This window comes from Neoarius graeffei, chromosome 6 (genome assembly GCF_027579695.1).
Source record: "Neoarius graeffei isolate fNeoGra1 chromosome 6, fNeoGra1.pri, whole genome shotgun sequence".
Classification (NCBI taxonomy): Eukaryota; Metazoa; Chordata; class Actinopteri; order Siluriformes; family Ariidae; genus Neoarius; species Neoarius graeffei.
Window position 1 is genome coordinate 48309659 of NC_083574.1, and position 27613 is coordinate 48337271.

The following is a 27613-nucleotide window of genomic DNA, read 5'->3' on the forward strand; positions in this document are numbered from 1 at the left end:
CTCGCAGATATGTAATATTGGATCATTTTCCTCAATAAATAAATGTCCAAATATAATATTTTTGTCTCATTTGTTTAACTGGGTTCTCTTTATCTACTTTTAGGACTTTTGTGAAAATCTGTTGATGTTTTAGGTCATATTTATGCAGAAATATAGAAAATTCTAAAGGGTTCACAAACTTTCAAGCACCACTGTAAAATGTGTGAAAAGTAAAGGGGGGGATGCAAGGAGATGCTGGGTATAACTAAACTTGGCAAGCAGTGCAGTTATAATCTGTAGTGACAAGGGAGAGCAGCTAATATTTCAGATTAAGGGCAAAAGACAAGTATTAGACTACCATTCATAGAAGGCTGAGATAGTGGGATGCAAACAGAGCTGAAATGAATAATATGAACTGTACAAGGAGACATGACAAAGGATAAGTGAATGATCTTGTGAATTGAGCAGAAATGCAATAAAAGGGTTAAGGATGTGTCTCTTAGTGATGCATTTAATCAGGTTTTCTACTTTATTCTGAAATCCCATTAGCCAGACACAGTATCCGTGATCCGGTCACACTGATTGATGGTCTGCCTGCCAGCCAGAGGACTTGTGTATATGCACACACACACACACACACATACACGTATATTTCCAGAAAGCAGATCCATTATGAGGTTGTATTAACTGATTTGTGAAGCTCACCTCTGTGACTGCACTGGTTCCAGGTCTACATCAGTCTCTAGGTTGGGTTGTGATGTGGATGTGAGTGAAGGCACCTGCAGCGCACTGACAAACATTGTCGGCTGAGCAGAAAAAAAAAAAAAAGACAGAAGAAACGTAGATTAGTACATTAGGTGTTCAGTCGCACAACTAAACAGGGGCAGGTTTCCTGATAATGTTGCCCTTTTGGGCTAAAGAGCGAATTTGGAGACACTCTTAAGCAACAAATGTTGTCTCTGTACATGGTTTTCCTGAACTAACTCGTAAGAAGGTCTCTTAAGAGCAACATTACTAAGAGCTTCTTTGCAATTCGTGTCCTTGATATCGGCATTAGTAGTTGCTAAAGGCACTCGTACTGTAGTTGCTAAAGGCATTAGTAGTTGCTAAATCCAGTTGATGAGGTCATATGGCGTTTGCTTTTAACTAAAAACTAATGAAATATAAAGCGTTAAAATGTTAATATATTGTATCATTGTTAAAACACACACACTTCATTTTATGCTGCAATTCACAACTATTCTATGGTTTTCCTAAAAAAAAAAGGAGCACTCACAAAATAGGGGGCAAGTGGGTTTAAAAGTTAATGTCGAGCCCTGTTATTTGCTCATTCTTTTGTGTGAGATATGGAGGTCAATTCAACCTCCTTCGGTACACAACACAGATCAAAACCTAACACATGCGCACACAAAATGTTCAAGGTGCAGAAATTTCTCATTTATGACACTAAATTCAATAATCACTTGCCCAATGGAGTTAAATTTTATTAAAAATGTGACAATATCAATGTGACATTACGATATCCATACGTAATTCCATATCATATTGAAATATATTCATAATATTTTGCGTATATTTATTTAATAATTAACTCGATGTACTTGCAATATACAAGAAAAATAATTGAACACCGGCAGCAGATTCAGCACCGTTTTCTGCCCGTTGTCTGTGAGAGTCCCATGGAGGCGCATGCGCATTGTGGCTGTGAGGAGACGCTCTTTGTTGTGAAAGTGTGTTCCAGGTCAGACCAAACTAAAGGACCACTTTGGCTACGATGTTGTTCGGGAAAACCATGTTAGCTTGACGATGGATCTTGAGAGGTAATTAAAAGACACTCTTAGCCTTAAGAAGCTTTCGGGAAGCCCACCCCAGAATATTCTGAGGCTGTTAGTTTCAGCCATCACTCCAGAGGACCATGATGATAAAAACACACAGAGCTGTAATATAGTGGGTTAGACTTGTGCATCAGGACAGGGATTCCCTGGAAGAAATAAATGTTGTAAGCATGGGGTATTTTTACTCAAATGTAGATGGAAGTGGGTGATCAGAAATAAAGGTGCAGGACACTGACCCTGTGTCCGAAACCACTCACGTGTTCACTACTCTCTGCTCACTATATGGGGAATTACTATAAAGAGGACTATATAGTGAGCTCATTAATAAAATGAAGAAAAAGAAACGCTTTCGGACACTAGTCCGTCGCACTGGTATTTACGTCATTACTGTTGCACAATTAAAACGTGCCAGATCAGGTGGCTGGTGGGTTTTCAAAATAATAAATACATGCATGTATTTGTGTGACTAATCCATATAATGCTGAGCGTAGGTGGCACGGTGGTGTAGTGGTTAGCGCTGTCGCCTCATAGCAAGAAGGTCTGGGTTCGAGCCCCGTGGCCGGTGAGGGCCTTTCTGTGTGGAGTTTGCATGTTCTCCCCGTGTCTGCGTGGGTTTCCTCCGGGTGCTCCGGTTTCCCCCACAGTCCAAAGACATGCAGGTTAGGTTAACTGGTGACTCTAAATTGACCGTAGGTGTGAATGTGAGTGTGAATGGTTGTCTGTGTCTATGTGTCAGCCCTGTGATGACCTGGCGACTTGTCCAGGGTGTACCCCGCCTTTCACCCGTAGTCAGCTGGGATAGGCTCCAGCTTGCCTGCGAACCTGTAGAACAGGATAAAGCGGCTAGAGATAATGAGATGAGAGATGAGATGCTGAGTGTATTTCCCACATTAATCAATACGAAGTACTTTGTGTCTGTGGCATCTTTCAGTTCTTTTAAAATCAAGGCTGAATGCTTTCTTCTTTGCCGCTGCCTTTTATTAAATCACATTTGAGGCTTGTGATTTGGTTTCTTTCAGTGCGATTGCAATGCATGATGGGATATATTGCTTGGTTTGTGACCATCGGTTGTACACTACTTTTCGTGATGCATTGTGGGAGTGCACTATATAGGGTGTACATAATCCTCACTATCGTGTCAGACAGCACTACAAAATGGCGAGCTCACTATATAGTGAGTAGGGAGTGATTTGGAACACAGGGGGAGTGATATGAGCAGCACCTGATATCAATCAGATCCTTAAATATCATTTTGTTCCAGAAAAAAAGCATCCACAGCCTATCTTCATACACAGGGTTTAAGTTCACCTCAATAAACTTGGCCCAAAGAGCTGTCTACATCTTGCTTGTGATATCTTCAAGTGAACAGCCTGAACGTTACAACTGAAATCAATCCTGCACGCTGTGCAAAGCTCTAATACGAAGCATCTGTAGACACAGAGCGAGCCTTTGAGTTGACAAGGAATGTCATCTGCACATGTTGGCTCAAGCCTTGCAAAGTTCAAAAATAAAAATTTCCAGGGTCTTACAGAAAGACTGGCAAGCGAAAGCAAACTATATATAGTCTGAAACCATGCTGTAGGGCCAGATGAGAAAAAGTAACTCACAAAATCTCTGCACACAGGACTGTCTCGTGTTGAGATCATGTTCGTTTTCGGATGCACTGAATTTAGATGCCATACCTCATCTTGACTCTTCACTTCCTCGGCACATGACACGACAGACTTCTCGGCATCCACGGAAACCGACGTTGCCATTGAAACGGAGAGAGAGCTGTCACTGTGGCTCTCATCGCTTTCTTCTTCTTTCAATTTATCTGGGAAAGAGCAATTTAACTGGATAAATATACACTGAACACAGACAGATTTTGATAGATTCAGACTGAGCAGACAGATTTGAGCATCAAATGTCATTTAACAACAGGAACATTTAAACTCCGTTCACCTTTTCTCCCTTGCACCGACATGACCATGTCTTGCACCTTCTTATAACGTGTAAGTGACTGTCGAAGCTCCTCAATCTTGCGATCCTATGGAGCAGGCAGGAAAAATCATCACAGTTTAGTATAAATATTGAGGTGATTGGTCGAAAGATTCGGACTATTTCTCGATAATCACCTTCGAGTGACTCGGCAAAATGGCGGCCAATGGCTTTGTCACCGTAAGTGAGGAAGAATTAGAAATTATGAAAGAAAATGCTGTTCCTACAAAGCACTAAAGATGCTATGAAGTTTGGTCTAAAACTATTCAAAGGGAAGGTGGAACTGTGATTTATTTTATCCATTTCAAAACAAAGTATTTTATGTGAGTCGGCATGGATAAGTGACAAGTCTGTGTGCACCTTTATTACATTTACATGCTGCTTTTAAAGACTGAAATAAATTATTTTAACGACAATTTCTATTTTTTCAATTAATCACTTGTGCATTTATACTAAAACAATTATCCACCTCAGGTTCAGTGAATATCGGTGAATAATAATCTCGACTTCATCTCAGTTAATCATTCACCGATACTCACCTCACCTTCGGTGAATAATTGCTAAATCAGGGTAAATCCACCTCAAAATCACCAGACTTCAGAAAACGTTCCTGACTGACCATCTCCAATTTGTTTCATACTTTCACAAACTAATATTATTATTCTTAGTAAACACCATACAAAATTTCAGCCTTATATCTTTTAGTTTTTGAGATATTGGGGCTTTAAAAAAATGGGGTGCGGCACTGATTTTACTGTAAAAACGAGTGGTACAGAAAAAGATCCTAAGTTCAATAAGTCATTACTTTTGAACTATTTATGCTAGATGCAGGAAATTTTCAGGAGTTGTTCTTAAGTATTAGATGTCTACCTATTATAAAAGAAGATCCACAGTTGCACATTTGTCAGTTTATAGCTTGCTGAAAACTGTTTATTAAAAAAAAAAAAAGTACTTTGAAGCAGTTTTGGCCCTCTGTATTTCCATATTGAAGCACATAAGATCTTTCAAATTTTGGTATTTATTTCTCATGTTATAGTACTATTTTGGTGACTAAGTATTTTTCTAAAAGAAAAGACATTTTCTGATTTATGAGGCATTAAAAATGAAAAAAAAATTCATGCCTATATTTCAAATGCGTATTGTTCATGTATGACAAGGTCTACCATAAAAAGAATTATAGCACTGGAAAGAGCATGTCTTCATTAATGTATTCACAAAATATGAAGTTGGTATCTTGAACCAAACTATATTTATTAAGGTATCAAATATGCCATGTTTCACCACAAACAGAAATGTAAAATACACACACTGTACTTAAAATACAATCACAAAATTGTATCAGAGAACTAATATTTGTATTTTATGTCTAAATATTCAGCTTATCTTTATTCTGCAAGTTTTACCATACCCAGTTCTATGATTTAAACAAACTACAGTGTCGGTAGAAGCAAAACTTCAAACACATACTGCCTACTTGAAGAATTCGAACAATGTATTGATTTGCTTTTCAGCATCAGATGGAAGTTTATATTGCCTGCCAGTTGATGTAAGTGGAGCATCAATAATCTTCAGGATATGCACAAGAGGGACCCAACAGATATCCTCCCTCCTGGGCCAAATGTAAGTCTTAGAGGGATCATGAGGATGCATGAATATTACTTGCACATCTTGTGCCTCATCCGATGTTGCACGTACGTTACCTATCCACCATTGTTAGTCATACAAACACACAAAACAATTTCCAGCTTTTATGTATTACTTGGAGCATATATCACATGCCTTAAAACAGCATTTCCGTCTGTAGCAAAATATGGTGTATTTGATACCTGAATAAATATAGTTTGGTTCAAGATACCAACTTAATATTTTGTGAATATATGAATGAAGACATGCTCTTTCAAGTGCTATAATTCTTTTTATGGTAGACCTTGTTATACATGAACAATATGCATTTGAAATATAGGCGTGAAATTATTTTTTTCCATTCATGCATTATAAATCAGAAAATTTTATTTCTTTTAGAAAAATACTTAATCGCCAAAATAATATTATAACATGAGAAATAAATACCAAAATTTGAGAGATCTGATGTGCTTCAATGAGGAAATACAGAGGGCCAAAACTGCTCCAAACCACAAAATTTGTTTAAACAGCGTAGCGCGGATCAAGTGTGGGTGGAGCACAGAGGACGGCAGGACAACGCTTTGAGGCAGAGAAGGCTATTTATTTACACAACTTTTCAGTCTGAGTAAACCCATACACACACATACACACACACTCTTCGTCTGGTCCCGGGTTGCGCTCCCTCTGCTCTCTCTCAGCCTCCTTAAATAGGGAGCGGTTACTGGGAAAACACACACAAACACAGGTTAACTACCGTCAAGTGTAGCGATTCTGCCACTCACCTTCCCTGGCTCCACCCTCCTGTCACAGACCGGCGCTTGACCACGCCCCCGCTGCCACATACCCCCACCGCCCGACTCAGGCCGGGCGCCCGTCCGGCCTGCAGCCGACTCCCCCCCCCCTTGACGGGAGAGGAAGTCCGCCACAACCATCTGCGCCCCCGGCCTGTGGACCGAACAGAGGGTGAAAGGGCGCCCCAGCAGGTAGTAACGGAGGGCGAGGACCGCCCACTTGATCGCCAGGCACTCTTTCTCAATCGTGCTGTAGCGCCCCTCACGCACTGACAGCTTCCGGCTGATGTATAGGACCGGGCGGTCCTCCCCCTCCACCTGCTGGGACAAAACGGCCCCCAGCCCTCTGTCCGACGCATCCGTCTGTAACAAAAAAAGGGAGAGAGAAGTCAGGGGAGTGTAAAAGTGGCCCCCCAGCTTTTACCTCAGAGAAAGCCCGCTGGCACTGCTCCATCCACTGGACCGGATCTGGCGCCCCCTTTTTAGTGAGGTCAGTCAGCGGGCTGGTGACGTCCGAATAATTAGGTATAAACCTACGATAGTAGCCAGCCAGCCCCAGGAACTGTCTCACCCCCTTTTTGGTCTTGGGCCTCGGGCAGGCCGCAATCGCTGCTGTCTTATTAATTTGGGGACGCACCTGCCCGTTGCCCAAGTGGAAGCCCAGATACCGTACTTCCACCCGCCCAATCGCACACTTCTTTGGGTTGGCAGTGAGTCCCGCCCACCTCAGCGACCTAAGGACGGCCCTCAGGTGTTGCAGGTGCCGCTGCCAGTCATTACTATAAATGATAATATCATCTAAATACGCGGCCGCATAGGTGGCGTGGGGCTGGAGGACCCGGTCCATCAGCCGCTGAAACGTAGCGGGCGCCCCAAACAGCCCAAACGGAAATGTGACGAACTGGTGTAAGCCGAACGGTGTGGAAAAGGCCGTTTTCTCCTGGGATAATGGAGTCAAGGGGATCTGCCAATATCCCTTCGTCAAATCCAGTGTCGAGTAAAAGCGAGCCGTGCCTAGTCGATCGAGCAGCTCATCAATACGAGGCATTGGGTACGTGTCGAATTTAGACACCGCGTTGACTTTTCTATAGTCCACACAGAACCGGACCGAGCCGTCGGCCTTGGGAACCAAGACCACCGGGCTGCTCCAGTCACTGTGGGACTCCTCGACAATGCCCATTTCGAGCATGGCCTGAAGTTCTTCCCGAACCACCTTTTTTTTTGTGTTCGGGTAATCTATAAGGACGGCTACGCACTACCACCCCCGGGGGCATCTCTATGTGGTGTTCTATGAGGTTAGTGCGACCGGGCAGGGGTGAGAACACATCCGAAAACTCGGCCTGCAACTGGGCGACCTCCATGAGTTGGGTCGGGGAGAGGTGGTCTCCACAGGGGACCGGAGAGGTACGTGATGCCAATGACCCTTTTTGAACCTCCGGCCCCAGCTCCGCCTTCTCCGGAACTACCGACACCAACGCCACGGGGACCTCCTCGTTCCAGAGTTTCAGCAGATTGTGGTGGTAGATCTGTAGTGCCCCCTCCCTGTCCGTTTGCCTAACCTCATAGTCGACGTCCCCGACTCGCCGTGTGACCTCAAAGGGTCCTTGCCACTTGGCGATTAATTTGGAGCTCGACGTGGGCAACAGGACGAGTACCTTATCTCCTGGAGTGAACTCTCTAAGGCGCGTGCCCTTGTTGTACAGGCGGGCTTGCTGTTCCTGGGCCTGCCGCAAATTCTCCTGAGTTAGGTGGGTGAGCGTGTGGAGTTTTGCGCGCAGATCCATAACGTACTGGATTTTGTTTTTGCTCTGTGAAGGTCCCTCCTCCCAATTTTCCCGCAGTACATCCAAGATGCCGCGCGGCTTACGCCTATATAATAACTCAAATGGGGAGAACCCCGTGGAGGCTTGGGGGACCTCTCGCACTGCAAACAACAAGGGTTCGAGCCACTTATCCCAGTTACATGCGTCCTCACTTACAAATTTTTTGATAATATTCTTGAGGGTGCGATTGAACCGTTCAACTAAACCGTCCGTCTGTGGGTGATAAACGCTGGTGCGGATCGGCTTAATACCCAGTAGCCCATACAGTTTGCTCAGTGTTCGTGACATAAACGAGGTGCCTTGGTCAGTCAGAATCTCTTTCGGGATTCCAACCCGGGAGATGACGTGGAAGAGGGCCTCGGCAATACTGCGTGCTGAGATATTGCGAAGAGGCACCGCCTCCGGGTATCGCGTTGCATAGTCCACCAGAACCAATATAAAGCGGTACCCTCGTGTTGACCGATCTAATGGCCCGACGAGATCCATCCCAATTCTTTCGAACGGGGTCTCGATTAATGGTAGGGGGCGCAAGGGCGCTTTTGGAATGGCCGTTGGATTTACTAACTGGCATTCGCGGCACGGCGTACACCACTTACGGACGTCGCCACGAATCCCCGGCCAATAGAATCGGGCCATTATCCAGGAGAGTGTCTTATCCTGCCTGAGGTGTCCAGCCATGGGGTTAAAGTGAGCCGCCTGGAATACCAATTCCCGGCGGCTCTTTGGAATTAACAACTGGGTGACTCGCTCTTTCGTCTGAGTGTCCTGCGTCACTCGGTATAACCTATCCTTCAAAATGGAAAAATAGGGGAAGGACGGGGTGGCGTTCGGCTGGAGCATTTGACCATCGATTACTCTCACTTGGTCAAACGCGTGTCGCAGAGTCTCGTCTCGCGATTGTTCCAGTGGGAAATCCGTGAGGGATTCCCCAATAGAAAGAGGAGGGGCCGGCGGCTCCTCACTCTGTCGCGGCGATGACGTAGACGGCTCTGCGACCGCAGGTCCAGCCAAAGCGACACCGGGACCTTCCCCTGTCAACCGGCAGGACCCACTCTTTACTAGGCGTGCCATTAAACCCCGAAATCCCGGCCAATCAGTCCCCAAGATCAAAGAGTGGGTAAGGCGAGGATTAACCGCCGCCTTCACTATAGATTTTTCCCCTCTGAAATATATGTGGACCGACACCAACGGGTAGCTGTGAACATCCCCGTGCACACACAACACCTTCACCCCCTGTGCTCCCCCCAATGCCTCGTCTTGCACCAGGCTTTGGCGGATTGAGGTCTGATTGCAACCCGAATCCACCAACGCCTGATATGTAGCCCCTTGGATACTCACCGGTATGCGATACGCTCCGGCCTGATCGAGGGCAGCTTCTGGCGCGTCGGGAATCCGCACCACCGCCCCCACCTCCATCGCTGCGCACTGTTGCTGCAGGTGGCCCGGTTCCCCGCAGCGCCAGCAAACCGGCCCGGGCCTTCCCTCTGCAGCTGTGTTCTGGGGCTCACTCACCTGAGGGGGGGGAGAGACAGACACAGAAGGGAGAAACGGGAGGGCACCACGGGTGCGGCGGGCCGGCTGGGGTGGAGCCGGCCCCCGCCTCCGTGGTGGGGGAATGGGGCGAGGACGGGACACGGGGGGGGGGGGAGAAAGAGAGAGAGAGAAGAGGAGAGAGAAGACGATGTCGTCAGCCGTCCTGCCGCCGGAACAGCCGCCAAATGATCCTCCGCCAGTCCTACGGCCTGATCCAGCGACGCCGGGCAGTGGCACTGGACCCACTCCGCGGTTCCGGCTGGTAAGCGGGCGATGAATCGCTCCAGCGCCACCTGATCGATGATTCCCTCGGCATCGCGATCGTCGGCCCTCAGCCACCGCCAGCAGGCGTCCCGGAGCTGCTGGCCGAACGCGAACGGGCTGCTGACTTCCTCCATCCGCAGCGCGCGGAAGCGCTGGCGCTGCTGCTCGGGCGTGCGCCCCACGCGCTGGAGGACGGCCCGGCGAAGGTCGGCGTAGGCCAGCCGGCAGTCGGCGGGGAACTGTAGTGCGGCCAGCTGCGCCTCTTCCGTCAGGAGGGGGAGGAGGCGCGCCGCGCGCTGCTCCATCGGCCACCCCGAGGCTTCGGCGACCTGCTCGAACAAGGTGATGAAAGCCTCGGGGTCATCCTGCGGGCCCATCTTGGTCAAGGTGAGGGGAGACGGGCCCGCGGCCGGGGCGCTGGTGGACCCCGCCGACGCGAGGAGACGCCGGAATGCCTCTCGAGCTTCCTGCTGGGCCAGCACCAGGGCTTCGAAGCGGCGCTCCTGCTCCTTTCGGAGCGTGACGAGTGCCTGGTGCTGGCTCTGCTGAGCCGTGGCGAGGGCGTGGACCAAGTCTGCGAACGGGGAGGATTCCATGGGGCTGCAAAGCTGGTGCTCCACCTTTTCCCGGGTTTCGGCACCACTGTAGCGCGGATCAAGTGTGGGTGGAGCACAGAGGACGGCAGGACAACGCTTTGAGGCAGAGAAGGCTATTTATTTACACAACTTTTCAGTCTGAGTAAACCCATACACACACACACACACACACACTCTTCGTCTGGTCCCGGGTTGCGCTCCCTCTGCTCTCTCTCAGCCCATTAAATAGGGAGCGGTTACTGGGAAAACACACACAAACACAGGTTAACTACCATCAGGTGTAGCGATTCTGCCACTCACCTTCCCTGGCTCCACCCTCCTGTCACAGACCGGCGCTTGACCACGCCCCCGCTGCCACAAACCGATTTCATCAAGCTATAAACTGACAAATATGCAAATGTAGATCTTCTTTTATAGTAGTTAAAGACATCTAGTACCGAAGAACAACTCCTAAAAATTTCATGCATCTAGCATGAATAGTTCAAAAGTAATAACTTATTGAGCTTAGCATCTTTTTCTGTACCACTTGTTTTTACAGTAAAATCAGTGCCGCGCCCCATTTTTAAAGCCCCAATATCTCAAAAACTAAAAGATATAAGGCTGAAATTTTGCATGGTGTTTACTAGGAATAATAACATTAGTTTGTGAAAATATGAAGCAAATCGGAGATGGTCAGTTGGGAGGCCTCTGGTGATTTCATATGGACTGACCCATCACCCAAATACCAAAAACATTAAAAACTTAAAGTATATACGCAGAACCATGGCCTCACTTTTGTTTATAAATGCCTTGAGACCTCAAGAATGGTACAGGAATAGTTTTAAGCGTTAACAATAAATCTAATATAGTAATTTTATGATTAAAGTGATTCATACAGGTAGCGGTCTGAGTGAATGACCTTGATGTCTGTAACGTCACTGCAGGAAATCTATCGGTCTCATCGTCATTTCCGTTATACTAAAACACAGAGCCGACTGCAACTCCGGTCCTCCATTTTGAGCTAATTTATTGCCATGCCACATAGATGTGTTGCTGGCCGGTGCAGCAACACGACAGAAGGTGGATTTACATTGCATTCATGGCCCAAGAATGTTCAAACTGCAAAGATTTGGACGCGTTTTGCGAGAAGTTCACGGGCATATTGGGTGCCTACAAAATGGTCTCTCCTCTGCTCTGTACATTTTACTGAAGACTCGTACGAGACCTCTGATCTGTTGAGGAGCGTTGGCTATAAGCCTGTATTGAAATAATAATTAAATTATTCAATTAAATTGTTGAATTTATCAACAATTAAATAAAACTACAAGAAAAGCATTTATTTTATTTATTTTTAAAAGGAAAGTGAGTTTAGTTGCACCAGTTTTCCTGGAGTGAGCCAAGGGTTGTTGGTAAAACCCGGGATGGAACGGGACGTGACATAGCGCTCGGGCAGTGACCTCCCCGCGGTTGTTGCTAAAACCGGGGACATCCTGTTCCGTCCCGGGTTTTAGTAATTGCCTGAGCCGAGCAGTAATGGTGGAGTACTCAGTAATGGATAGAATGGAGAATGAGTGGAGCAGCCGTCTTATTTCTAAACTGGATATTGCTGCCATCTCGCCCTTACGTGGAAGAAGTGAATGAACGGAGAACTGAACGAACAACTGAAAGTCAGATTATTTCAAAACAATCGGCCACAAGAAGCGAGAACACAGACGGGTAAGCTCCAACTCTCATTTGGATACAAAACAACAAAAACAACATGTTTACCTGCATTTAGATTAATACATGTAACTTGTATTGTGTATTTAAGTTACCGGTATAAGATTATTTAATTTGCTTCAGAATGTGATTGTCTTAGTTGATCTGATTATTTAATTAGCCTTTTACGTTTTATCAGTGAAAATGCATGCATGTACATGTATGTTGCATAAGTTATAACACCTATCCTGTTTTAATGAGAGTCAACCCACAATCAATGAAGTCAAATCAGTCTTAGTTGAGCAAGTCGGTAACGGTATTTCTTACTTTCACCATAAATTTTTATTTACATGACTTTGGTCTATAGCTGTAAAAGGCCTTGGCCTTAAAACCAGTTACCGCAGTGATGTCACGCACTCAGGGCTGGCTGGCTCAGCAGGGCGGCTCGAATACCAACTTTGCAGTCGATTTTAACTCTCAATTTTTTTATTCCCATTTATGCAGAATACAAGAGTCAAGGATGGAGATACTATCCACTCAGGAATTTATTTTAAAATAAAGGTTCTGCGTATCTGCTTTAAAGACATCTAATACCTAAGAACAACTCCTGAAAATTTCATACATCTAGCATGAATAGTTCAAAAGTAACGACTTATTGAACTTAGCATCTTTTTCTGTACCACTCGTTTTTACAGTAAAATCAGTGCCGCGCCCCATTTTTAAAGCCCCAATATCTCAAAAACTAAAAGATATAAGGCTGAAATTTTGTATGGTGTTTACTAGGAATAATAACATTAGTTTGTGAAAGTATGAAGCAAATCAGAGATGGTCAGTCAGGAGGCCGCCGGTGATTTCATATGGACTGACTCATCACCCAAATACCAAAAACATTAAAAACTTCATGAATATTGGAGGAAGTACCTTTTCTTCATTGGCTGCCATAAGTGACTCGACTGCTTTCTTCATTCTTTGCACTTCCAAATCTGAAATGCACAAACTGTGTAGTAAAATAAGAGTAAAGAAATATCTAAGTTTTAACAGCTAAATGAACACATGTGGAGGCTGACACAAGGCAGACAACAGGGTTATAGAGGGAGCTGAGGTCCAGTGGTGACTGCATCGCATATGGATGAGCTCTGTACAGGTTACTGTGTGAGTGATGTGCACAGACCTCCAGCCTCAGAGACATCCTAGGAAGAATTATGTAGGGAAGGGAAGAAAAGAAAGGATGTAGAGTTTGTTGACAGGTGCTGGAGGGCAGAAGAGGTGTTACTGTTAATGTACACAAGCAAGGGGGGGAAAAAAACGAAACAGAGTGCTTGTCGGGCATATCTGTGTAACCAGGACACATCTAACATGCTGAAGGGCTGCTAGATACTGGCCTGGTGCTTGCAAGCTGGTTTAGATCTTGATAAGTCAGTATCTTAGAATTAATTTGAAATGAACACTCCAGCGATTTTTCTCATCTAATCTACATCAGTGTGTTTGTAATAAGCACACATTAGACACGTTTCTCTGGGCTGAGAAAAGAAAGTAAAATCCATTCATCTGAAATTCATTTATAATGGAGGATTTAAGAGAAAACTACAATTGTCTCACACTGGTAATAAAGATCTTCAGATTAATTTTGCATTGATTCATTCATCTTCAGTAATCGCTTTCTCCTTGTGAAGGTTGCAGTGAATCCGGAGCCTATCCAAGGAACACTGACTGTGAGGTGGGAATACACTCTGGTCGTCAATCTATCAGAAGGCACCATGTGCGCGCACACATGTTTTTACATAGAGTGAAGAAACCAGAGAACGCACACTGAAAAAAATGATATCTTGTTAAGACAAGAGTGCTCTGAGAGCACAATATCCTCCGCTGGCAACTATGTCGATGCTATAAGTGCTTAATACAGCCTCATGAAATTGTGAAAGTGTAAGTTTGGTAATCAAGGGCTGTAACTCTGGTAAACTGAGACTGAACTGAACGAAAGTGCAATATGTGTATTACCGACATATAACAAAGAATCCTGTCAAGTTTTGTGAAATTCCTCCAAAAATTGTGAGAGGAGTTGATTTCAGAAGGTGAGCGCCCTTCCCGGGACAGACAGACATCGCCATGACATAATCCCCCTTCAGGCCTTTCGGCCAGCGGGGGATTAAAAAAAAAAATCTTTAAAATGGGTGAATTTATCTAATATTTCTTATTAGAAGATTATTAGAACTCAGATTATTTGTTACTTTTACTCGCTTTTACTCATTTCAAGCTTTAAATTTTCTTATTCTATTGGCAGATAATTTTGCTAATTTTAAGCTTTTAATTCTAGAAAGAAGCAAAATGATCTGCCAATAGAATAAGAAAATTTAAAGCTTGAAATGAGTAAAAACATCTAAAAGTAAGAGAAATAATCATATTCGAGTTCTAATAAAGCTGCCGCTTCTCACCGGAGCTTTTTATTTTTGTCATGGAAAAATGACAAAACACCAACACCAGTCTCGTCCTTTTGCAAGTGAAAGAAAGTTTATTGCAGAAATGGACACCTAGTGATGAGGGTTTGGCACACCACTCATACCATCCCTTTGTTCTCAAATCTATATATACACTCTTTACTAGATAAAAAGGAGATATCTATTACATTAGATGGGTGAGCGTGATCAGGAGCATGATCAGCTCTAAAGCTGATTGGATCTTCTCTAATCGCTCGCTTGTACGCACATCTGCTACGCATGTAATGAGCATGATAAGATCAACATGTTTTGGTGGAGAATGTTCCAAGTCGTTAGTCCTTGAAGAGGCAACACTCAGAGAAAAGGAAAAATTACAAAACCATATGACACTAAAATTTACTCTACAATTTTTTCCCTTTTGTTTTTCTTTTGTGTTTGTGTCGTTTGATGTTTGTTTTTTGGTTTTGTTTGAGTGTTTTGTCCACCGGTTGTGGTGTCGCTCCAGACCCAGTTTTGATTTGGTTCGCTATGGGTGACGCCTGTGCTCCTCACTATGGACTGCAGTGAGCTCGTTGCTCTTAACATCATGGTTGTCCAGCGCTCTGTGCGGCGGTGCATTTGTGCTTGGCGTGGTGTTCCGAGCGATGTTGCCCAGTGGTGTTGCGGCAGCTGTGCAGGTGGTTTGGGACATACCAGCGTTCTGCGTGGCGGTGCTTCTGTGCTCACTTTGTAGATCCATGGCATGGTGTTCCAAGAGATGTTGCCCGGCGGCAGCATGGGAGCTGTGCAGGACTTATTTTCGTGCGCCTTTTGGTAGGACCGCTACACCATTGGAAGGACATCCTGACCTTCTTTTGGTGGACTTTTTTTTTTCTCCCCTATAATTGTAAAGCGACCTTGGGTATGAGAAAGGCGCTATATAAATTTAACTGATTATTATTATAAGAAATATTAAATAAATTCACCCATTTTAAAGATAGGCGGCACGGTGGTGTAGTGGTTAGCGCTGTCACCTCACAGCAAGAAGGTCCGGGTTTGAGCCCCGTGGCCAGTGAGGGCCTTTCTGTGCGGAGTTTGCATGTTGTCCGCGTGGGTTTCCTCCGGGTGCTCCGGTTTCCCCCACAGTCCAAAGACATGCAGGTTAGGTTAACTGGTGACTCTAAATTGAGCGTAGGTGTGAATGTGAGTGTGAATGGTTGTCTGTGTCTATGTGTCAGCCCTGTGATGACCTGGCGACTTGTCCAGGGTGTACCCCGCCTTTCGCCCGTAGTCAGCTGGGATAGGCTCCAGCTTGCCTGCGACCCTGTAGAACAGGATAAAGCGGCTAGAGATAATGAGATGAGATTTTAAAGATAACGATATTTCCTCTTAACAAGATATCATTTTCTGCAGTGCAGAGGAAACCCACAGGGACATTCGTGAAAACGTACAAAACGCCATACAGACAGCAAACCGTGTTCAGGATAGAACTGGGGACCCTGGAGCTGTGAGGAGGCAACACTCACTACCTTCTGCACTGCTGTGCCACATTTTAACCAACTTTCCACAAGAAAGTTATTTTGGTTACTTCTTCCTGAAGGTTCTGTAGCATCCAGGAACAACAGGGCAGAAACTGACTCAACTTGTAAAGCAAATAGTAGTGCCTTCTTCAAACGGATGGATTATAAAGATTTAATTTATAAATACCTTTGACTTTAGAGTTAACGAAGACGCTGAACAAAAACGTGATGGCATGACAACACAGCCATGGCCTGAAGGTTAGAGAAGCAGCCTTGGGCCCAAAGGGTCACCGGTTCGGTTCTTGGGATTGGCAGGAAAAATGTGAGGGGAGTTGAGTAAATGAACAGCACTTATCTCTGCCTCTGTGTCATGGCTGACGTGCTCCTGAACAAGGTACCTAACCCCTAACTATTCCCCAGGCACTGTAGCATAGCTGCCCACTGCTCCGGGTGTGTTTGCTCACAGCTCATTGCTCACTTGTGTGTGTTCACTGCTTCAGATGGGTTAAATGCAGAGGAGGAATTTCACTGTGCTTGTGTACATGTGATAAATAAAGGCGGCTTCTTCTCCTTCTTTCCTTCCTTCCTTCCAACACCTGCACTGAAATATTGGAGTTTTGGAGAAACCAGCTTCCAGTCTTTTCTCAGTACAGGAAAACGGGTTCAAATACTTGTTAATGGAAATCGTTCAAACATTCCAGATGTGGTGGACTGTGACTCGGTTGGAAAAACACTGGAGTATTCCACTGGAATATTTTCCCTCCCATAATAACTTGTGTTTGCAATAGCTGGCTCGGGGATGAACAATTTCATAGAAATGCAAGCACAATGAGGACATACATGCAAACTGTGAAGTAAAGACAGAAGTGTGCAAGACAACAAGCGTAACCGATTCCATAGAAGGTAAACCCCTCTTACGTTTCTCTTTGAGCCTCTGTTTAAAAGTATCCTCTGAATGGGAGACAGAGTCATGAAATACAATATCCGTCGTTACACTTCTTGTTCATTCTATATGCAGTACGTATTGAAATAAAATAAAAAACAAGGGCCATTCTATTACAGCATCCTTTATTCCTATCGAGCAACAGAACATGACAGTGACGTGTCTGAACCTGGCTCTGCATCAGGGTAATTCCCACAACGTGTTGGAGCAGGTTGATGTGACTCACCTCTCTCAGTGGTTTCTAATCCTGCAGGTGTTGGTGATCTGGACCCTGTCTCATCATGTAGCCTCTTTAGTTCTCCATCTTTACCATCCAGCTGCCTTCTTAATATAGCCAGCTCCTCCTAAAAAATCCACACCCGCAAACACAGGTCATAAAAGAAGTGCTGAGTTTGAAACACCACCACAACGACTGTCAACAAATCATGACTGGGTTTTTTTTTTCCCTCTCCCCCCCCTCAAAAATCACACAGATGGCAGATCCTTTGAACAGGATAGTTTTTAAAAGCTGCAACTTCGACGCATTTAGCAATTTACCATCTCACCCAAAAGATTCCCAAGGTTAGAGTGTCTTAAATTAGAGCATAGCTGTGGTTAGCAAAACATGTTGAGGTCCTTCTCTGTGGCTCTCACACGATCATGGAAAACGTCACAGAGTTAATAAATAACCCTTTAAAACCTTACATGCTGTACATGTGATATTTAGACTAAGAATATTAAACTATAGATTTTAATGTCCTTAGATTTTATGTCTATAGATTGTAGGTCTATTATTTATGTCTATACATGTCTTTATAGATTTTATGTCCTTTCTCTGAGGAAAATTTGAAACGTTATAATTTCCAGGTTTTATTAAATAGGCAATTTTTTTTCCCTAAAAAACAAAACCCCAACCCACACAGATACTTCAAGTTTTGACTGGTAAGAATTGCAGTATATCATATTAAAAAGACGATTGAGGTTTTTTTTTTTTTTGGAGAGTTGTCTACTAAATAGTTAATTGAGTTGCTATTTTGGGATTCTACATGTGGAAAACACAAGACTAACGATTCATAACTAATAAATCTGGTCTGGATTTCTACTGTGAACTCTGTTTTGAAGAAAAATCAAATCCTCGACACACACCCCAGTGTGGGTGTTCTTGTTGAAATGTTCTGCTGGATTTGTATCTATAACGAGCCCATCTGATGCATCAGTAACCCAGGTTTAATGAAGAAATTATCCTTAGCTGAAGTTTACTCAAGTCTTTAAGACTGTCTGGAAACATTTATTAAAATGTGTCACAGTATTTGCGCAGCCTTCCAGACTCATTAATGGTACCGAAGAATTAGTTCATTCACGCATCAGAGAGGTGCCGTTCTATCAAGTAGTGAGTATTTCAGGTTCATTTTCATCTTACAACAAAGAAACACTATGCGAGTGTCAAATGGTCGCATCTGAAATGCACGTACATGAGAAAGAAAATGCGAAACAGCGAATATGTTTCATGTTAGACACTTGTTAAACTTTAGGAAGAGGGATGTTAATTCAAATATATTCCTCACAGACACAATGTGTAAATGCAAGCAAAGAATAAAATGACAACAGCAGCAAGGTAGGCCAACCTCGAGTGCCTGGATTTTGTATTCCTTCCTCTGTTTTTCATACTGCATCTGGCCCATTTTGATTTTCAGGCTAGACAGTCTTGCCATTAGCGACTAGCAGTGCACGTTAGCCCGGAAAGAAGAGAGAAAGAAACTGAGCAGAGAGGAAAAACAGACACTTGAAGAAGGAACGATGTGGTGTAAAGTCAAGTCAACCCAGGTTATCACAAAGCTCAAAGAAATTCAAGAACATGTGTTGGAAGAAAAAATAAAAATAAAAGTAGGGAAAAGGATAAAGCAGTGAAAACTGAAAGAAAACTATTGACTACTTTCACATACCCATAATGCTTTGCGCCTTGGGGGGTAACCAGGCGCTATGTTTGTTTACCAAGTCAGATAACGTTAGTCATTTCTTCGAATTCACATGGGGAGAAACGACTTTTCCTGATTTCAAGTTTTATAGAATACCTAAAGAAGCAAAGCGTCAAAAAGTGCGGTTAGACAGAATTCGCCCTCAAAATTTTACACCAACAGACAACATGCGATTGTGTTCTGTACACTTCAGTGGTGGAGTAAAGTCTGATGATCCAAGTCACGAAGCCTACAACCCCTCTGTCTTTGTGTTTAATCATTAAAAGTGCAAAAACAAGGACAAGTCAAAGAACTGAAAAGGACTACTTTATTGAAGGATCAACTCCCAAAACCAGCGCAAACGATGCAGTGTAAGCAGAGGCGATTCTAGAGTCTGTTGTGGCCCCAAGCAAAAATTTCCAGGGGGCCCTTCTGACCAGTGTTCATCACCAATATGTTATAAATAATCTGACACCAACGAAAAATGTATGAAACCAAAGTTTTTTAAATTCCAAATGTGAAAATACAAATGGTAAAGAACAATAAAAACAATAAAAATAATAAAAAACAAAATAAATAAGCCCTCAGGCCCTGACTCTCAGGGGGCCCCTGGGCCAGGGGGCCCCAAGCAGTTGCCTGCCTTGCCTGTTCACAAGCTGCGCGTCTGAGTGTAAGTAAGCTTACATGTAGTCAAGCCAGAAAGTCTGCACACCCCTTTCACCTTCTCCACATTTTATTACGTTACAAACTTATTCTACAATAGATTGAGTTCATTTTTTGCCTCAAACATCTAAACACAATCGCCAATAATGACAAAGTGAAAGCAGGTTTTTAGAAAATATGCAATTTTATTTTACTGACAAAAACAGGTTATTTAGAGGCTACATATCTGTACACACCCTTAGCCTAATACTTGTTTGATGCACCTTTGGCAGCAATTACAGCTTCAAGGCGTCTTGGGAAAGAAGCTATGAGCTTGGCACACTTGTTTCTGGACATTTTTGTCCATTCCTCTTGGCATATCCTTGCAAGCTCCGTCAAGTTGGATGGAGGGCATCGGTATACAGCCATTTTTAGCTCCTTCCACAGATGTTCAATTGGATTCAGGTCTGGGCTCTGGCTGGGCCACTCAAGGACATTCACAGACTTTCTCCGAAGCCACTCCCTTTGTTCTCTTGGCTGTGTGCTTCAGGTCGTTGTCATGTTGGAAGGTAAACCTTCGCCCCAGTCTGAGGTCCAGAGCGCTCTGGAGCAGGTTTTCTTCAAGGATCTCTGTGTACTTAGCTGCATTCAGCTTTCCCTCTATCAGGACTAGTCGCCCTGTTCCCCCTGCTGAAAAACATCCCCACATCATGATGCTGCCACTGCCATACTTCACTGTAGGGATGGCATTAGCCAGGTGATGAGCGGTGCCTGGTTTCCTCCAGACGTGACGCTTGGTATTCAGGCCAGAAAGTTCAATTTTGGTTTCATCAGACCAGAGAATCTTGTTTCTCATGGTTTGAGAGTACTCTAGGTGCCTTTTGGCAAACTCCAAGCGGGCTGTCATGTGCCTTTTACTAAGGAGTGGCTTCTGTCTGGCCACTCTACCATAAAGGCCTGATTTGTGGAGTGCTGCCTGGATGGCTGATCTTCTGAAAGGTTCTCCCATCTTCACAAGGATACGCTGGAGCTCTGTCAGACTGACCCTCAGGTTCCTGCTCACCTCCCTGGCTAAGGTCCGTCTTTCCCAATCGCTCAGTTTGGCCAGGTGGCCAGGTCTAGGAAGATTCTTGGTGGTTCCAAACTTCTTCCATTTATGAATGATGGTGGCCACTGTGTTCTTTGGGACCTGTAAAGCTGCAGTAATTTTTCTGTACCCTTCTCCAGATCTATGCTTTGACACAATCCTGTTTCTGAGGTCTGCAGATAATTCCTTTGACCCCATGGCTTGGAGTTTGCTCTGACATGCACTGTCAGCTGTGGGACCTTATATAGGCAGGTGTTGGCAATCCCCAATCATGTCCAATCAATTTAATCTACCACCGGTGGACTCCAATTAAGTTGTAGAAACATCTCAAGCAGTATGAGTGGAAACAAAATACACCTCAGCTCACTTTTGGGTGTCATATCAAAGGGTGTGCACACTTGTGTACATATGATATTTTACATTTTGATTTTTAATAAATTAGCACAAATGTCTAAAAACCTGCTTTCACTTTGTCATTATGGGCTATTTTGTGTAGAATTTTGTGGCAAAAAAATGAACTCAATTTATTGTAGAATAAGTCTGTAACGTAATAAAACGTGGAGAAGGTGAAAGGGGTGTGCAAACTTTCCAGCTTGACTATACCTCGCCTTTTAGTGTTTCTGTAGGTAGATCGAATGTAGCATTTGACCCTGTAGTCCAAATAGCTTCCTCTAACAGCCCAAAGATTGTCGTAATCTGGTAGCATATGAGCTTGAGGAAAATCAGAGTGAAGGAAATCAAAATCAACTTCAAGAAATTTGACCGTTCTGCTGCGTTTACAGTTCTTACTTGACTGAGTGAATTCCTTGCTTGTGTTGCCATGCATGAAGCATTTTGTATTTTCTTTTGGCTTTCTCTTTGTAACCAGCAGCCAGCAAAAACGATTTCACTGTGGATTCTTCTATGATCAGTGTTGATCTTTCTCAGCTCTTCTGCCAATCTTAACTTCTGCAGGTAAGTAATTTTTGGAACACCCGTGTTGACAGACGAAGAAGGCTGCTGACTGAACATTTCTACTTTGGGTGACAATGTGTTTGATACGATATTTACAAGCGCTTTTTTTACCGATTGATTTCTCGAAGTCCACAGAAAAGGTTTTGCAGATTTCTTTAAGCTTTGGTTTAGTTAGTTTTGATACTTCTTTGAAGGTTTTAGGGAGATTTTAAATTGGAAAGATTACCATCAGTGTGGGAGTTTGCATGTTCTCCCCGTGTCTGCGTGGGTTTCCTCCGGGTGCTCCGGTTTCCCCCACAGTCCAAAGACATGCAGGCTAGGTTAACTGGTGACTCTAAATTGACCGTAGGTGTGAATGTGAGTGTGAATGGTTGTCTGTGTCTATGTGTCAGCCCTGTGATGACCTGGCGACTTGTCCAGGGTGTACCCCGCCTTTCGCCCATAGTCAGCTGGGATAGGCTCCAGCTTGCCTGCGACCCTGTAGAAGGATAAAGCGGCTAGAGATAATGAGATGAGATGAGATGAGACCATCAGCGTGGGGCGGCACGGTGGTGTAGTGGTTAACGCTGTTGCCTCACAGCAAGAAAGTCCAGGTTCGAGCCCTATGGCCGGCGAGGGCCTTTCTGTGCAGAGTTTGCATGTTCTCCCTGTGTCCGCGTGGGTTTCCTCCGGGTGCTCTGGTTTCCCCCACAGTCCAAAGACATGCAGGTTAGGTTAACTGGTGACTCTAAATTGACCGTAGGTGTGATTGTGAATGATTGTCTGTGTCTATGTGTCAGCCCTGTGATGACCTGGCGACTTGTGCACCCCGCCTCTTGCCCGTAGTCAGCTGGGACAGGCTCCAGCTTGCCTGCGACCCTGTAGAACAGGATAAAGCGGCTAGAGATAATGAGATGAGATGAGACTATGTGGTTTTAGATTGTTTATATTTTGGTTAACCCCCAAGGTGCAAAGCATTATGGGTTATGTGAAAGTAGTCAATTCATAGATTTTTTTTTTCCTAATGCAATAGTACACCGAGATAAATGTCAATCATCAAGCTCACCTTGGTAGACTTCAGTTTCTTTTCATACTGCAACCGTTCATTCTCCATCTCAGAAATGCGATACCTCAGCTCATTAATCTCTAGGATCAAACCCTGAAAAGGAGAAAAGCTCATTTAACAACAGTCCAACAAGATCTTATTATTCAAATATTTTTCACTCATGATTAATTCAATCATGCTCAATGGGATTTTCCACACAACGTATGCTCAAATATCATAAAAGCTTCAATGCCCTGACAGTCATCCTTAACCATTGTTCAGAAACAAGAATCCAGTGACAGCCACGTCCATTCAGCACTCAGGCCTGAGGGTGATCAGTTCTTTGTTAGAGTGTCAAACAGCCTTTAGTGAGAAATTTATGATTCAATAAACAAGCAGTCAGCCTGAGGCCTTGCACAGATTAAACCACTGAAAAGATTCAACAGTGGAAAAGCAGACATATAAAATTAAATAAACAGTCAAAGAAATCTTGACTAAAAAAAACCTTAGTTATCTTTCTGGCTGAAAGCAGGTTTAAATATATATATATATATATTTAAAGGTTTTTTGGGGGGGCTTTTTCACCTTTATTGGATAGGACAGTGTAGAGACAGGAAATGAGCAGGAGAGAGAGACGGGGAGGGATCGGGAAATGACCTCGGGTCGGAATCGAACCCAGGTCCCCGGATTTATGGTATGGCACCTTATCCACCTGAGCCACGACGCCTCCAGGTTTAAATATTTTAAGCTTTAAAGCTAGACTGCCTTTCAATTTCATAAAATCAGTGAAATTTAGTTCCCTCTGAAATTTGGTCATTGTGCTACATGTTCATTTCTGCAATATCTTTTAAAAAAACAAACGAACAAACAAAAAAAAACAGGCCGTTCTGTGGCTGGGAAGTTATTTAATTTGAGGAGATTCCCGAGCAAATAATGTGCATGAAATCACTCACTTCGCACAGTCAAGCAGACAGAGGAAGTCCGTGTGTGCATGCGCAGGTTTACCACCTTCTTCTTTTGGGTTTTACGAAAGCCAGCATCCACAGTGTTGCATTACTGCCATCTACAGGTTTACCTTTGACCGTGCACTGACAGTTACATTGTTCTGTCGCTAAACGAACAGCTGATCACACCGAGGTGCTCGCTGACCGCCGATATTTATTAGTTTGGTCCTGCGTTTCCTTTCCGTCGCAACATAACGTCTTTTCTTCTCGCTTTCCGTTACCATAGTCGATTTTTCATGTTTCATTTGCACACTCACGTCCTCAATTTTTCTCTTGTTTCAAATTTGTATCCCACAATGCCTTGCGCAAACAGGGAAAGCCCACCACATGATGCATGACGTAGTATCTTGTTTTGCGTTACAGTGAAGCAAGAAAAAATGGCAGAGAATTTCAGGCCACGTGGCCCTAAATTCATTAATTGTTCTATAAAAAACTAATAAAATTGGAAGTCTGTGATTCGAATTCGGTAGCTTTTGGTCCATTGAACAAAAATAATTGGGTGTCAGGGAACACTCTTTTTATGACCTAGACTTGAAAAATCTGAAAGGCAGTCTACTTCTACTTTATTAATTGATAAAGCGTATTTAAACGCATCACATCAGTATAAATAAAACATATAAATACAAGTCATATAAAACTTATAAAATAAATTAATAAAATAAAATAAATTAAATTAAAGTTCAAGGCTATAAATAATATATATCTAATGTAAAATTTCCTAAAACCACCTTCCATTTTCAATGAGGTGATCACGTAAAGCGGCCTTAAATTTTGTTATCCTCTATATTAACATCTCCTGGAAGCCTATTCCACTGATTAATCGCCCAAGGAAAGAAACTATTTGCATGCTGATTACAATTTGAACGTGGCCGTAAAAAAGTCAGAGTTTCCACTCCTTGAAATACGAGGTAGAGGAGTAAAATACAAGTCTCTCTCGATATCAATAGTCCGATATACAATCTGATGAAACATAGCCAATCGAGAGAGAACTCTTCTCCCTTCAAGGGATGGCCACTCCAATTTGTTGAGCACATCAGTCACCACCCCTGGTTCCCTCGAATAATTATTAAAACACAATCTAGCTGCGGTACGTTGAATCATATCAAGACGATATATGTCTTTTTGAAGATAGGGATACCAAGCAGAATTTGCATATTCTATCTTAGGTCTTATTAAACTACAATAAAGTTTAGATTTACAGGTTGCAGAGACATTTCTAAAATTCCTTCTGATGACACCGAGGGTTTGTTTAGCACTAGATGTAAATGTGTGCAACATGCTCTGACCATTTTAGATTTTCAGAAAGTATAACACCTAAATAAGAGTAATGACGAACTCTATCTAAGCTATGATTATTGAGGACATATATTGTATCTTGAATACAACCCCGATTCCAAAAAAGTTGGGACAAAGTACAAATTGTAAATAAAAACGGAATGCAATGATGTGGAAGTTTCAAAATTCCATGTTTTATTCAGAATAGAACATAGATGGCATATCAAATGTTTAAACTGAGAAAATGTATCATTTAAAGAGAAAAATTAGGTGATTTTAAATTTCATGACAACACCACATCTCAAAAAAGTTGGGACAAGGCCATGTTTACCACTGTGAGACATCCCCTTTTCTCTTTACAACAGTCTGTAAACATCTGGGGACTGAGGATACAAGTTGCTCAAGTTTAGGGATAGGAATGTTAACCCATTCTTGTCTAATGTAGGATTCTAGTTACTCAACTGTCTTAGGTCTTTTTTGTCGTATCTTCCGTTTTATGATGCGCCAAATGTTTTCTATGGGTGAAAGATCTGGACTGCAGGCTGGCCAGTTCAGTACCTGGACCCTTCTTCTACGCAGCCACGATGCTGTAATTGATGCAGTATGTGGTTTGGCATTGTCATGTTGGAAAATGCAAGGTCTTCCCTGAAAGAGACGTCGTCTGGATGGGAGCATATGTTGCTCTAGAACCTGGATTATACCTTTCAGGATTGATGGTGTCTTTCCAGATGTGTAAGCTGCCCATGCCACACACACTGATGCAACCCCATACCATCAGAGATGCAGGCTTCTGAACCGAGCGCTGATAACGACTTGGGTCGTCCTTCTCCTCTTTAGTCCAAATGACATGGCGTCCCTGATTTCCATAAAGAGCTTCAAATTTGGATTCGTCTGACCACAAAACAGTTTTCCACTTTGCCACAGTCCATTTTAAATGAGCCTTGGCCCAGAGAAGACGTCTGCGCTTCTGGATCATGTTTAGATACGGCTTCTTCTTTGAACTATAGAGTTTTAGCTGGCAACGGCAGATGGCACGGTGAATTGTGTTCACAGATAATGTTCTCTGGAATTATTCCTGAGCCCATTTTGTGATTTCCAATACAGAAGCATGCCTGTATGCGATGCAGTGCCGTCTAAGGGCCCGAAGATCACGGGCACCCAGTATGGTTTTCCGGCCTTGACCCTTACGCACAGAGATTCTTCCAGAGTCTCTGAATCTTTTGATGATATTATGCACTGTAGATGATGATATGTTCAAACTCTTTGCAATTTTACACTGTCGAACTCCTTTCTGATATTGCTCCACTATTTGTCGGCGCAGAATTAGGGGGATTGGTGATCCTCTTCTCATCTTTACTTCTGAGAGCCGCTGCCACTCCAAGATGCTCTTTTTATACCCAGTCATGTTAATGACCTATTGCCAATTGACCTAATGAGTTGCAATTTGGTCCTCCAGCTGTTCCTTTTTTGTACGTTTAACTTGTCCAGCCTCTTATTGCCCCTGTCCCAACTTTTTTGAGATGTGTTGCTGTCATGAAATTTCAAATGAGCCAATATTTGGCATGAAATTTCAAAATGTCTCACTTTCGACATTTAAAATGTTGTCTAGGTTCTATTGTGAATACAATATTAGTTTTTGAGATTTGTAAATTATTGCATTCCATTTTTATTTACAATTTGTACTTTGTCCCAACTTTTTTGGAATCGGGGTTGTAGTTTTCTTGGTGGAAAAACAGAGAGTATGACATTTGTCAACAATGAATGACATTTGCACTTGCTTAAAGCATCTAGAGCTTTCTGTAGATGCTGGCAATCAGTCAGATTATTTATGGCACGATATAAAAAACAGTCATCAGCAAACAATCTTATTGTTGATGTAATACACGAAGGCAAGTCATTAATGTAAACCAAGAACAGTAATGGTCCTAGGACTGTACCTTGAGGGACTCCTGATGTTACAGAGCACGGATTTGATCAAATACCCTCCAAGGCTACCCTCGGTGTTCTCTTAGTGAGAAACACGTTGATCCAGGACAAACGCCTGCCTTGAATTCCATAATGGCTTAACTTATAAAGTAATCTCTGATGGGGTACTCTATCAAAAGCTTTAGAAAAATCTAATATAAAAGCATCAACTTGTTTCCTAGAATTGACTGCACTAACTAGATCATGTAATGCTGTTATAAGCTGGGTTTCACAATTCCTCCCTTTACGAAAACCATGTTGAAAATGACTAAGCACCTTATGATCTAAGTGTTTCCAAATATGACGGCATATGACGTGTTCTATTATTTTAGATGTTACAGAAGTAAGGGATACTGGTCTATAATTACTTGCTGGAGAGCTTTTCCCTTTTTTGAAAACTGGAATTACATTAGCTATTCTCCAGTCATTTGGTAACACACCTTGATCTAGTGATTGTTGAAAGAGAGAAGCCAAAATGGGAGCCAACTCTTGTGACGGCTCTTTCAAGATACGTGTTGGCACACCATCAGGTCCACCAGCCTTATTTACATTTAGGGACTCCAAGAGTTTCTGAACCCCTGAGGATGTAACTGTTAGCTTTAACTGTCTAGCTTTAACATAATTTTGTTTGGATCTTCTAGTTAATGGAGAATGAAGACACTGGCTTCAAAAGGACAGTTTTGGTATGGCAATAAAATGAAGAAGCTAAAAGAAACACAGGAAAAAAAGCCTGTTAATCTTTTGCTACAA

The 27613-nt window shown here is 43.3% G+C and overlaps 2 protein-coding genes across 4 annotated transcripts in view; both read right to left on the reverse strand.

Annotated features, from left to right (window-relative positions):
* Nucleotides 1-27613, reverse strand: part of ppfibp1b (PPFIA binding protein 1b) — a 116059-nt gene that overhangs the window by 30160 nt on the left and 58286 nt on the right. For 2 of the 3 annotated variants that reach the window (XM_060923759.1, XM_060923757.1), the window contains exons 7-13: nt 22641-22733; nt 17205-17322; nt 16954-16986; nt 13023-13084; nt 3759-3843; nt 3497-3630; nt 685-785 (exon numbers count right to left, since the gene is read on the reverse strand). In XM_060923759.1, coding sequence (XP_060779742.1) covers nt 685-785; nt 3497-3630; nt 3759-3843; nt 13023-13084; nt 16954-16986; nt 17205-17322; nt 22641-22733 — 626 coding nt within the window. The remainder of the gene's footprint in view (nt 1-684; nt 786-3496; nt 3631-3758; nt 3844-13022; nt 13085-16953; nt 16987-17204; nt 17323-22640; nt 22734-27613) is intronic. The other variant, XM_060923758.1, reaches the window with a different exon arrangement.
* Nucleotides 6338-10662, reverse strand: LOC132887938 (uncharacterized). The gene is made up of 2 exons (XM_060923760.1): nt 9370-10662; nt 6338-6571 (listed from the first exon to the last, which is right to left on the reverse strand). The coding sequence occupies exon 1, from the start codon at nt 10422-10424 to the stop codon at nt 9540-9542; it is 885 nt and encodes a 294-aa protein (XP_060779743.1). The 5' UTR covers nt 10425-10662; the 3' UTR covers nt 6338-6571; nt 9370-9539.

Bases quoted from the DNA above. Each gene is read 5' to 3' on its own strand.
- LOC132887938 (XM_060923760.1), bottom strand. From the start codon at position 10,424: ATGGAATCCTCCCCGTTCGCAGACTTGGTCCACGCCCTCGCCACGGCT.